The 13,376-nt window shown below is 41.7% G+C and overlaps 1 protein-coding gene across 2 annotated transcripts in view; it reads left to right on the top strand.

Annotated features, from left to right (window-relative positions):
• LOC126198560 (xylosyl- and glucuronyltransferase LARGE1-like) overlaps positions 1-13,376 on the top strand; it is a 170,613-nt gene that overhangs the window by 70,917 nt on the left and 86,320 nt on the right. For both annotated transcript variants that reach the window (XM_049934987.1, XM_049934986.1), the window contains one exon: positions 3,739-3,863. In XM_049934987.1, the coding sequence (XP_049790944.1) occupies positions 3,739-3,863 (125 nt within the window). The remainder of the gene's footprint in view (positions 1-3,738; positions 3,864-13,376) is intronic.

Genomic DNA, 13,376 nt, shown 5'->3' with positions numbered 1-13,376 from the left:
TCTCCATCCTCTATGCCGCTGATTTCCACCCCTTCCTCTATTCCTCGGTAACTGAGTACATTGCCTCTGCACATGTCCCATACAAGCACACTCATAACATTTTATACCCGCTGTAAAAACTGCTTGTCTATCCAATACCCCCCCCCCCCCCCCCCCCAATGCCATGTCTATTACCTCACATTGGATTGCCAGCTGAATGACCGAATATGAATCTTTTAGAGTCCCCTCACACACTTTCCGCACCATATGCGCTGGTAACCCCCTCAAAAATACATCAAGCACCCTTTGCTCGGCCTTCTGCAACGTAACACCATTTGCTTCATCACTCTGACCGAACTCGTAAGTATACTCGTTAATTTCTCTTATTCTGTCCGCAAATTTCTTGACCGTCTCACCCTGTCTCTTCCTCATTGTACTCAACCTCTTCCTAAAGTACCAAATGCTATTCTGTTTCTTGTGCCTCTGTAAAAGCCCCTCCTTCAACTGCTTGAACTGCCCTGCCTTCCTCAAGGCCTGAGATCACCTTTACATACGTCTTCGCTTCACTCGTTAATCTAACCTTGGCTACATGTAACAACTGTTCATTAGACCAACCATTCACACCTTGTGTTCTTGACTATGCCATTGTGTTGCTTTTGTTCCCAATTAGTCCCATTTCAACCTATAAAATCCCACGGAAACAAAACATTTAACTACAAAAATAAACTGACTTCTTACAGCTCAGTATCTCATCTTACGTTTTAGGAGGAAATAAATAAAACATTGTACTCAACCCAATACAATAGTAATTAAATGCCACGAAAGAAAAAAAAATCTTACTGCCCCAAATACACACACATTTACTCTGACAATGCAAAGAAAGAAAACATCCAACACACGAAAAGCAAAATTGGTCAACACTCACCACATTTTCTGACTGTAATGCAGTCACTGCCAAATGTAGATGTCGACGTGCGGTGGAGGAATGTTGGACGTGGATGGAAACTGTCAGGGTGCACCATATTAAAACTTGGCCGTGATCTTCAAGTGTTTTATTACTCCCAGCTACAGTGCCGCGTTCCTCTCTGTCTACGTCACAGGGTCTCGCAATGCCAAGGGCACCACTTCACTGTTTGCAAAACAGCTTGGCGTGGAAGGGCTACCTCAGTGACCCGTGCAATGTGCTGTGGCGTGCCGGCCGTGTACAGCTGCGGAGTTTTGACGACGTCAGGATGCACCGGCAGCTGACTCAGCGGCCTTAGTCCCCGTTGCCACAGTGCTGCTCACTGGGAGCCACAGGGCATCCGAATGCGTGCTTCTTTGCTGTCATGGTTATGATCGTGGGCTACAACAAGTGCCTGTGATCCGACAGCTAAATCTGCAGCTCTCACCTCGGGATTCCTACGGAGTGTGTTGGGAGCCAACAAGACTGCCCGCAGTAGCGTGCCATCAAGTGATCTGCTGCTGGCTGGCTACGGACCCCACATTGGCCTCAGAGGGTTGAACCAGCGACCCGCCGTGGACTGGAACGCTGGCGCCACATCTGCTGCTGCGTGTAGCTGGTGGTGTCACATGCCCCGCCATCCAGGACAGCTGCCACACTTGAATCCCCCTCGTAGAAAACTGGCATCTATTTATACACTTGCGCCATGCAAACCTCTGTGTTTACTCTTTTCAGCGGTTCTACGGCCCTGTGGCCTCCATTCTACTTCGCAAACTGGTAAGCGTAACTTACTGTCAGCAGACCTGCGCCTCGCTGTAACTTGTGTGCTCAGAAATATTGCACGGAATCTAACTTTTTCCTATCTTAAACGACGGTGCTGCTACACAGGCAAGCATGTATCTCATGCACACAAGACCGCCATCTGCAGTGGTTCGGACCAGAATGGCATTGTGAACTCCATCTTCATCATGCAAGTAAGACTAGTTGATTGTACCAGTTTAGGTAGATACTGGAAGCCAGAGATAATCTCTTCTGATGTTAAGTGACATACATCATTGGTACCAGTGATAAGCCACCCACCTGCAGTTGCATGCACCCTGTACTCTTCGTGTCATCCAAAAGAGTCTGTTCCTCATCTGGGATGACTCTCACCTCCATCCCACCCTCGCCTGCCCCTTCCTCCTCTTGGTATGAACATAAGAGTGCACGCTGGATTTCTTCTCCTCTTCTTCAGCACCTGTAATCCATAAGGACCTCCATCACCCACTTAACATAACATTGGACTTCCAAACAACTAATAATCCCCCCCCCCCCCCCTGTGAATATCAAAACCTCGATAGCCAAGAGACATCACCTGAGGTAGGGCAAATGACTTGAGCTGTCTTGTGATCATTTGCAGCCGCAGATAGCAACGAAAAGGCTTTCTCTGCCTGTCACACTTTCAAATGACCTATTATCCTGTCCTTGGAGAAAAAGTACTCAGATTTAGTTTTCTTATTGTGTTTTGGGGATGCTGGAAGAAGATCTTTTCTGCCACATTGTACACTACCCCCTATAGATTTGAATGAGAGAGCATGAGACAACGACAAAAAAATAAACTGTCAATACTGAAACATGCCTTAACCTTCAAAGTTCCCTCAGAAAAAAATACTGTAAATTCATGTATGTTCTATTATGTAATATATTTTTATTAATATAGAAAGCAAATGATCAAATAATTCCTACCATTAATAAATGTGAACAATGGATGTTGACAAATAATTTAATAGATGATGATCTAGTTGATTTGTAATGCCATGTATCATTGCCTAAACTTGTGATATAATACACTGCCTAGAAACCTCTAGAATACATTCTTTACAATCCAGATTTATTTTGATGGTACTTTAATTTGTTTAATCTGTCTAATGAGCCCTTAGCAGATAATTGTTTAATTGTGAAAGAAAGGCAATGAACCTTGTACACAACACATTATCTTTTTTAAGTAGCATACTGAAAGATTCTCACTGTGGCAAGGGAAACATATTTTTAAATTGTGATGCCATTGGAAAACAGGATGTATTGATTTTGTCACATTCCAGCAGTCCAGGTTACATTTTATTTCATCTTGAATAAATGGTCTTTAGAAATATATGGTTTATAAGAATATTGGCAATGATTGTGCATTTTTACATTGTTTTAGAACAGGGTGAAAACTAAACGGGATTATTCAGGGCATTGGAGAATTGTAAATTTACTGTAGAAAGATTTAAGTTTGTAACATATTATGAAAAAGAAAGTTGCTACTCACTATATAGCGGAGATGCTGAGTCGCAGATTGCAACCCACTCACATGACTGCAGTCACAGGCAGCTGAAGCCACACTGCCATCTGATAGTGTGGCTTCAGTTGCCTGAGACTGGAGTTGTGTGTGTGAGTTGTGTTTGCATGAGTGTGTGTCTGTGTGCGTCTTGTCTATTTCTGACAAATGCTTTACTGTCCGAAAGCTGGATTTGTGACAGTATTTTTGTTGTGCCTATCTGCGACTCAGCATCTCCACTATATGGTGAGTAGCAACTTTCTTTTCATAATATTGTTATATTCTGTCCTGAATTTTGCATTGTTTAAGGTTGTAGTATGACATTCTTGTACTTCCTGTACTTCTTACAAAAATCCAGATACCATTTACTCTATATAAAGTATTGGGTTTTTTGTTTGCCATTTTAGGTATTTGTGTTGGTGAGTGTAGAAAATTTATTCCTGTATTACACTTTTCCTACTGATCAGATGTATAAAAAGTCAGAGGTAGAGAAAACAGCACATTGTTTATTTTTCAGGTCCTATTAGTCTTACACTGTACATGTCAGATGCAGAAGCCCAACAGTTTCTCAGCTATGCTCTCAGCTCAGAGATACTAAATGGGAGGAAAAACATTGGGTACCACATTGTCTATAAGGAAGGTGTAAGTGAATTTGTATTTTTTGTTTTTATAATGCTAGTTCATTGTTTTGTCATTATAGTTTTTTTTTAAGATTTTAGATTCTACGTTGTGTTTAAATTGAATTTCCTATGACTAATAATGATGTCCACTGTGAAATACACAGAGAATATAGAAACTTATATGGTTTTACTCTTCTATGTACCTGTATTTGTGAAGATTGCAGCTTTGTGAATTATTCATTATAAATGAATGGAATTTATTTCACATACGAGCTACAGTAACTGAATAAAATGACAGGTGTACATAGCAATAAAACAGCTATACATGCTCAAGGTCAACATACATTGGTCTAGTCCTGGGACTGTGTGGTACACAACAACAGGGCTTGATAACATCCTCTGTGACATGCATCCACAATTAAGTTCCCAGGGAAGAGTCATCCTTAAAACTTTTAATGGAATATGGACCCATGGCCAAGTTCATGGAGCACAGTAATCATTGACTCCAGTGTGAAACTGTGAGATGTTTGTCTAAACTCCCATGAATAATGCAACATTACTCTCACAGAAAATGTGTAAACAACCTTTTAAAGTGCTACCTAACATTATGGAATCTTGCTGTCATATTTGGATTGAGAAGCTACCATACTTCCCTAGATAATATTGTCATGTTGAAATCAGAATTGTGGCAGTGCTTCATCTCCTGTAAAACCAGCGACCCACTGTTTCAGTAGTTCTTTCTGGGGCCAACTACAGCACCTTATATCTAGAACTTGACACTGGTCTTCTGTATGGCATACCTTTTTGATGAGAGGTCATAATCCTTAACTTCATATGTGATGTCCAACAAGTGATATGGTTATGGTACAGCCCAAAATATCACTTTAGCAACTTTTCTGACTGTCCCTCTTTTGACAAAGGCGTAAAAGCCCATTCTAAGTTGTCCAGGCTGTATTTCACTGGCTGGTGTTTGATATTATAGTGTTCTCGATCTTTCTTCTGTGTGCATACGGTCTGTATGTGAGCCAGCTGCCTTCCTTCTTTGGTCCTGGTGATGAGGTGTATCACGTAGTTACCCAGAGTACCATCGGTTGAAATGGAGACGTGTACCCATTGTCATTTTGGCCTTGTGGCAGAAAGAACACTGCCAAGCCTGTAGTTTCTTGTTTCACTGTAATGTATGTGAATGTCATGACGGGCAGCATTGTATCTCAATCTCTGTGTTTGAAATCAACATATGTCAAGTGGGTATCGGCCTTTGTCTTACTAAAGCATTCTGTCAGACCATCATCTGTGGAAGGAAGGCAGTTGCCATCCTGTGGATGATGTCGCAATGTCAAATTACATTAGTTTTTATTGGAAAACTTTTCCATGATCAGAGATCACCACACAGAGTCTCCACACTTGAAAATAATGTTTTCTTCAAGGAACTTGCAATTTCAAGAGCTTTGGCAGTCAGCACAGCTTTGTTGACTGCATAGTGACTGAGATAGTCAGTGCAAACTACTATCTATCGATTCCCTTTTGTCGGCTCTGGAAAAATCCCCAAGAGGCTGATGCCAGTTCGATGGATTGGTGCTGCTGATGGTGAGATTAGTACTAGATGGCAATTGTGGCATGTTCCTATGTTGCCATCATTCTTATAGTGACTCATGTAGTGTGTCTAACAGCTTGGTAGAGAACTGGCCAGTATTGCCTGTGACAGATCCTGTCTAGAGTCTCAAGAATTCTGGGTGACCAGATGTTAGAGCATCATGGAAATACTTCAGGATAGCTGGCCATAGGTGAGCTAGGATGATGAGCAACCATTTCTGCCCCACTGGACCATAGTTCCTCTTATACAATTCTCTGTTTATTAATTGGAATTCTCCTTTGTTCGGTCCCTCCTTCTTCAAGGCATCTGTGTTTTTCAGCAGTACTAGATCTCCCTCTTGTAAAGCAGCAGTGTCATTTAATCAGGGTGTATATGTGGACAAGGAAAAACAAATTCCTGGATTTCCCGGTTAAAAATACACTTTCTCCCGGGTGAAAATGCACTTTTTCCGTGTTAAGTGACAGTATACTCTTCCTCAGCACTTAAAAACTCATCAATCTTTTGAACGTTTATGGTTTTATATACTGACGTAGAATTTCCCAGCACTTTAGAAAACGAGACTCGGGGGAGGGGGGGGGGGGGACATGTTTTGAAAGACCTTTGATGTGCAGCAAGATATACGCTGCATATTTTCAAATTACGAAGGTATAAATTTGAATTCCGCCAAACAACGCATGTCACTTTCCGAAGCATTAAAATCGAGATTTTGATGGGCTTCTGTAAGCCAGTCATAGCTCGTGTCACGTGATTTCGCCAGCTGATGTCAGCATAGGACACATGATATAGTCAGCCAATACCAAGATCACTCTTAAATAGCGCGAACACACAAATAAGAAAAGTTAATGGTTTAAATTAATATACATAGTTCATCTTGCGCAAAAGGAAATTTGCTTTGAATGTAACGCTTTTCAAACCACCATTCGCAATATTTTCCCGTAACCTTTTAGAAATAGGTTCGTTTCAGCAGTTGCAAGAGAGTGCCAGATAACAGACGTCACTGCCCCTGCGCAGCTACGATGATGCAGGAAGCCCATATATACGTTCGTACGTGTAAAACATTAAAAGATCTTACATTATGTCATAAAAGAAACAAGACATCAGAGGATACTTCAAAAGCGTCGGAATTTCGTGAAACATACTAAAATGCATAATTCTGATTAAAATGCCCACTCGTATGGAAATTTTCTTGGAGTACCAGTACCGTATTATCTCATGTTTGGTTCTTTATTATGGCATAATGCCATACGTGCACTTGAAATGCAGCGAACAGTTGAAACTAGCCAATAGTGTGAAATTAAATACTTCGTTTCAAATAAATTGACTGCCTCAGCAGAAATAATTACTGAAAGCCAAATCTCTTTAGCAAACCAGCAAAAATAACTTTGTTCCACTAGGCGATTAATGCTTGACTGTCAGAAAGGTGGAGATAATATCTGAAACTAATAACATATTTTGGCCATCCGTAACTATGCGAACGTATTTTAACAAAATACACAAAAATCTGCTTTGTTCTCATTTAACGTGAGAACAACAAACGAAGAGTAAACAACAAAATCACTGAACGTAAACACAGGTCATGTGGAGACGACCCACCTCCCCACTACAACTCAGACTGCTCTGTGCATCAGCCCCGGATCTACAATATTGCCGAACTGGGGCAATATTAAGTAGTGGCGCCCAGCCCCACTTCTGTAACCAGTAGCGCTAGAAGATACTACTCATACGCGACTCAACTTCGCATGCGCAAGAGCCTGCCTGCAACTGCTCAAACGAATCTAATTTAAACAGTTGTCATGTCACGCTCATTGGAGGCAATTTGTTGATATGAAGCATTGCAGTCTTCCTAAAGCCTTTGACACACTTTGCTGTTGGCAGACGCTTGTATGAGCACTGCTTTGTTGTTGTATATGGCGCATTTCCTTGGCAACTTTAGTTTTATTTTCGTTTTTCTCATGTTCATGTTTTGTTGCTGCAGTATTATTCTGCAGTAGTGGGATACAGTAACATCCTTTGTTACAGTATTGGTTCTTACCAGTCAAAATCACAAAAATTTAACTGAAAACTAAAACAATGGAAAATTCCCGGAATTCTAAACAATTTGCGGGTTTTTCCCGGTTTTCTCCCAGATGAAAAAATTCCCGAGTTTTTCCCAGATCTCCCAGGTCGTATACACCCTGTTAATGCTGCGATGACTGAGATTTCATCCACAATGCTGTATCGTTTGCTTGGAAGGCAGTCAGCATCCATGTGTTTGTGTCTGCTATTTTATATCACTGTGATGTCATACTCCTGAAGCCTCTGTGTCTATCCCACCAGTTGACCCAACGCATCCTTCTGGTTAACCAGTCAACATAGAGAATGGTAGTCTGTCACAACAGTGAATAGTTTGCCAAATGAATATGGCTGTAACTTATTATAAGCCAAACAGCTACAAGACACTCTTTCTTGGTTGTAGAGTAGTACTTGGAAAATACTCTGGAAGCATAATTTATCAACATTTCAGTACCTTCATTAATTTTCACTAGAACTGCACCTACCCCATAACTGCTACTGTCTGTGTGAAGTTCTGTTTCGGCTTCCTCATCATAGAATGCTAGAACTGGAGATGTTAGTACCTCCTAAAGAATGTGTATAGACCTGTCTTGCATCCCGTTCCAGGAAGATTTTACGTATCGCTGCAGTAATTGTTGCAGAGGAAATGCCTTAATTTAGAAGTCCTTTATGAATTGCTGGTAGTATGAGCACATTCCACGACAACTTATCACATCAAATATATGCTGAGGAGTTACAAAATCTGACTGCTTTTTTTTTTTTCCTGTGAATTGGGACGGATGCCCCAAGATGTTCATTTCTTGTGAAGTAAAGAGTTACTTTTTTGGATTCAGGCTGACATCTGTTGTCTGAACTTCACCACAGCTGTAAAGCAGCTTAGATGCCCTTCAAATGGCTTCAGAAATTGGCACTGTCATCCATGTAGCAAAGACACATCATCCATTTAAGGTGTTGAAGCGATCTATTGTACTTGTGAAGGTGAGTGGAGTATTACATAGTTCAAATGGCATGAATCATACAGGCCATCAGGAGTTTTGAAGGCGGTCTTTTGCTGCTCAGCTTCGTTATCATTGATTTGCTAATAGCCTGTATGCATGCCCATAGTCGAGAAATAATTTTCTCCTTTCAGGCGGTCTCAGCTGTCATCATTGCGCAGCAATGGAGAGAGATCTTTCTTCACGATTTCATTTAGTCATCGGTAACCAATGCAGAAATGTCATCTACCATCCTCCTTCTTCATCACAAGGACCATCGGAGAGAATCAAGGACTCTCTTGAGGTTCAGTAATGTCATCTTGCAGCCATCTTCTCCACTTCCTCCCACATTATCTGTCATTCAGTTGTTGACACTCTGTATGAGTGTTGAATAATTGGTGGATGATTGCCAGTGTAAATACCGTGTTTTACCATGGGGTCTGTTTTCAGGATGGTGATTCTTCTGGAAAACCTTTAATTCACAGGGAATTACATTTCACTTTGGGGAGGGGGGGGGGGGGGGACAGGGAAATCTCAGGAAATTTCAGGAATTTTGTTGTAAGACCTCAGGAGTTTTGTGTTTTTACCCAAACATTGAAAATTAATTTAATTTAGTTTTATAAATCACAAATTTTAAATACTTACTGTAAAGAAGACATGTTAAGTTGCAGACAGGCACAATTAAAAGACACTTACATAAAGCTTTTGGCCACAGTTTTCATCTGCAAAAGAGAAACACACACCATTCATACACACAAGCAAGCACACCTGAGGCACACATAACCGCCAACCCCAGCATCTCGGGTTGGAATGCAACTATCATGTGGGATGCAAGCACCAGTATGGGGGATGGGTAAGGGGATGGGATAGTGGTGTGTGGTTGGGGAGAGAGACGAACGCTTCTGGTGGAGTTTGCAGGGACTAGAGTTCCAACAAGCACAGTATCAGGAGGGCGTGAGGCAGGGAGGTGGGATAAAAGGAGTGAAGGAGAGAAGCAGGGAAAGATTGGGGGTGCATTGGAAGAGGGTGGCAAATAGACAGGGTGGATCACGAGAATGGGGATGAGATAATAGAACAGAGGGGGTTGGAAACTGTTGGGTGAAGGGTGTGGGGACAGTATGTTACCATAGGTTGAGGTTGAGATAATTACAAGAGCAGAGACTGTGTTGTAAGGATAACTTCCACCTGCGCAGTTCAGAAAAGCTGGTGGTGGAGGAAAGGATCCAGATGGCTCGGGCAGTGAAGCAGCTGTTGAAATCAAGTATGTTGTGTTCAGCTGCATGTTGTGACACAGGGTGGTCTACTTTGCTCTTGGCCACAGTGTGGCAGTGGCCATTCACCTTGGTGGGCAGCTGGTTGGTAGTCACACCACTATAAAAAGTTGTGCAATGATTGCAGCAGAGCTGGGACAGCTCGGGAGCTGCATGCAGCTCTTTGGCCACTCCAATGCACCTCGATGATGAATCAACTCCTACTTCAGCTCTTGCTGAACTTTATGCTAATCCAAAAGCACTTGAAGTGCCTTAATTCAGACCAGTACTCAAAGTTTGGTAGTGATTGTTAATTGTGGACAAATGGGTATTGTTGGTGTTGTATCATAGGCTGGGCACAGGGAAGGTACACGACACGTGCTAGTCAACGGAGCCAGTTATCAGTATGTTTAGTGGTCGGAGCCAGGGGGGTCGGAAGAAAGCACGCGGTCAACGAAAATATCTGCACCGTGTGTTAAGCTACTTGTATCTTTCAGCTAGCTACAAATCTTACAGGTATTTCTGCTATTAATTTAGTAAGCTATATAATTTTGTCATAGAGTTTTTATTTTTGGAATGTGACTTGCTGTGTCAAAGATACATATCCTCAGGAGTAATATGTAATATTTTCTTGACATTGAGTGATCTGGGATCATTTTGTGGCTCTTACGTATATGTTTAACACTTGGTTCAAGAATCATGAAAGGAGGCTGTATACATGGAAGAAGCCAGGAGATACTGACAGGTTTCAGATAGATTATATAATGGTAAGACAGAGATTTAGGAACCAGGTTTTAAATTGTAAGACATTTCCTGGGGCAGATGTGGATTCTGACCACAATCTATTGGTTATGAACTGCAGATTGAAACTGAAGAAACTGCAAAAAGGTGGGAATTTAAGGAGATGGGACCTGGATAAACTGAAAGAACCAGAGGTTGTAGAGAGTTTCAGGGAGAGCATAAGGGAACAATTGACAGGAATGGGGGAAAGAAATACAGTAGAAGAAGAATGGGTAGCTCTGAGGGATGAAGTGGTGAAGGCAGCAGACGATCAAGTAGGTAAAAAGACGAGGGCTAATAGAAATCCTTGGGTAACAGAAGAAATATTGAATTTAATTGATGAAAGGAGAAAATATAAAAATGCAGTAAATGAAGCAGGCAAAAAGGAATACAAACGTCTCAAAAATGAAATCGACAGGAAGTGCAAAATGGCTAAGCAGGGATGGCTAGAGGACAAATGTAAGGATGTAGAGGCTTGTCTCACTAGGGGTAAGATAGATACTGCCTACAGGAAAATTAAAGAGACCTTTGGAGAGAAGAGAACCACTTGTATGAATATCAAGAGCTCAGATGGAAACCCAGTTCTAAGCAAAGAAGGGAAGGCAGAAAGGTGGAAGGAGTATATAGAGGGTTTATACAAGGGAGATGTACTTGAGGACAATATTATGGAAATGGAAGAGGATGTAGATGAAGACGAAATGGGAGATAAGATACTGCGTGAAGAGTTTGACAGAGCACTGAAAGACCTGAGTCGAAACAAGGCCCCGGGAGTAGACAACATTCCATTAGAACTACTGATGGCCTTGGGAGAGCCAGTCATGACAAAACTCTACCATCTGGTGAGCAAGATGTATGAAACAGGCGAAATACCCACAGACTTCAAGAAGAATATAATAATTCCAATCCCAAAGAAAGCAGGTGTTGACAGATGTGAAAATTACCGAACTATCAGTTTAATAAGTCACAGCTGCAAAATACTAACGCGAATTCTTTACAGACGAATGGAAAAACTGGTAGAAGCGGACCTCGGGGAAGATCAGTTTGGATTCCGTAGAAATGTTGGAACACGTGAGGCAATACTAACCTTACGACTTATCTTAGAAGAAAGATTAAGAAAAGGCAAACCTACGTTTCTAGCATTTGTAGACTTAGAGAAAGCTTTTGACAATGTTAACTGGAATACTCTCTTTCAAATTCTGAAGGTGGCAGGGGTAAAATACAGGGAGCGAAAGGCTATTTACAATTTGTACAGAAACCAGATGGCAGTTGTAAGAGTCGAGGGGCATGAAATGGAAGCAGTGGTTGGGAAAGGAGTGAGACAGGGTTGTAGCCTGTCCCCGATGTTATTCAATCTGTATATTGAGCAAGCAGTAAAGGAAACAAAAGAAAAATTCGGAGTAGGTATTAAAATTCATGGAGAAGAAGTAAAAACTTTGAGGTTCGCCGATGACATTGTAATTTTGTCAGAGACAGCAAAGGACTTGGAAGAGCAGTTGAACGGAATGGACAGTGTCTTGAAAGGAGGATATAAGATGAACATCAACAAAAGCAAAACGAGGATAATGGAATGTAGTCAAATTAAGTCGGGTGATGCTGAGGGAATTAGATTAGGAAATGAGACACTTAAAGTAGTAAAGGAGTTTTGCTATTTAGGGAGTAAAATAACCGATGATGGTCGAAGTAGAGAGGATATAAAATGTAGACTGGCAATGGCAAGGAAAGCATTTCTCAAGAAGAGAAATTTGTTAACATCGAGTATAGATTTAGGTGTCAGGAAGTCGTTTCTGAAAGTATTTGTATGGAGTGTAGCCATGTATGGAAGTGAAACATGGACGATAACTAGTTTGGACAAGAAGAGAATAGAAGCTTTCGAAATGTGGTGCTACAGAAGAATGCTGAAGATAAGGTGGGTAGATCACGTAACTAATGAGGAGGTATTGAATAGGATTGGGGAGAAGAGAAGTTTGTGGCACAACTTGACTAGAAGAAGGGATCGGTTGGTAGGACATGTTTTGAGGCATCAAGGGATCACAAATTTAGCATTGGAGGGCAGCGTGGAGGGTAAAAATCGTAGAGGGAGACCAAGAGATCAATACACTAAGCAGATTCAGAAGGATGTAGGTTGCAGTAGGTACTGGGAGATGAAGAAGCTTGCACAGGATAGAGTAGCATGGAGAGCTGCATCAAACCAGTCTCAGGACTGAAGACCACAACAACAACAACGTATATGTTAAAATGATTTAATTTTTTTAATTGAGGAAAGACTTCTGAGACGTTCCTAAAAGCTAGCTTTCTTTCACGATATTCAAATCTACCAAAGTGCAACAACCCCTTTTTTAATAAAACCCTCTCATACTGTAATAAACACAAATGATGCCACAGTCTCCATGTCACAACTTTTCATCAAAGATTCATGCAACTGGTGTCATCTCTACTACAGCCCCCTGCGGGTTCGGGGGTAAGAATAGGCCCACAGTATTCCTGCCTGTCATAAGAGGCGACTAAAAGGTGTCTCAACTCTTTCAGCCTTTAATGTGGTGGTACCCTAAGGGGTTTGACCACACCATTTCAAAATTTTCCATTAGTGCGTACCATTTGGGGAAGGATGCCTTACATGGTGCATTCTATATCCATCTTGCCCTAAGATCTGGCATATTCGTTATTGTCATGGAGTTGGACTTACACTGAGGTTCCGGCCACATCGGCTGCAGTGTGTTCCGGGTAGCGTACATTCCCTCCATTGTGCACTTCCATCTTTGCTCCCTTTATTAATGGATATTCGACACCCGACAACCAGCACGGTAGCCAGTCCGTTGTGGTGGGGTCGTCATGTACCCTCTTGGTGGTAGCCCCCTGACTACACAGGGATCACACTGCTGATGCCT

Source organism: Schistocerca nitens, chromosome 8, assembly GCF_023898315.1.
Source record: "Schistocerca nitens isolate TAMUIC-IGC-003100 chromosome 8, iqSchNite1.1, whole genome shotgun sequence".
In the NCBI taxonomy this organism is placed as follows: domain Eukaryota; kingdom Metazoa; phylum Arthropoda; class Insecta; order Orthoptera; family Acrididae; genus Schistocerca; species Schistocerca nitens.
Note: the sequence above shows the minus strand (reverse complement) of the source record. Positions and strands in the feature narration are given on the sequence as shown.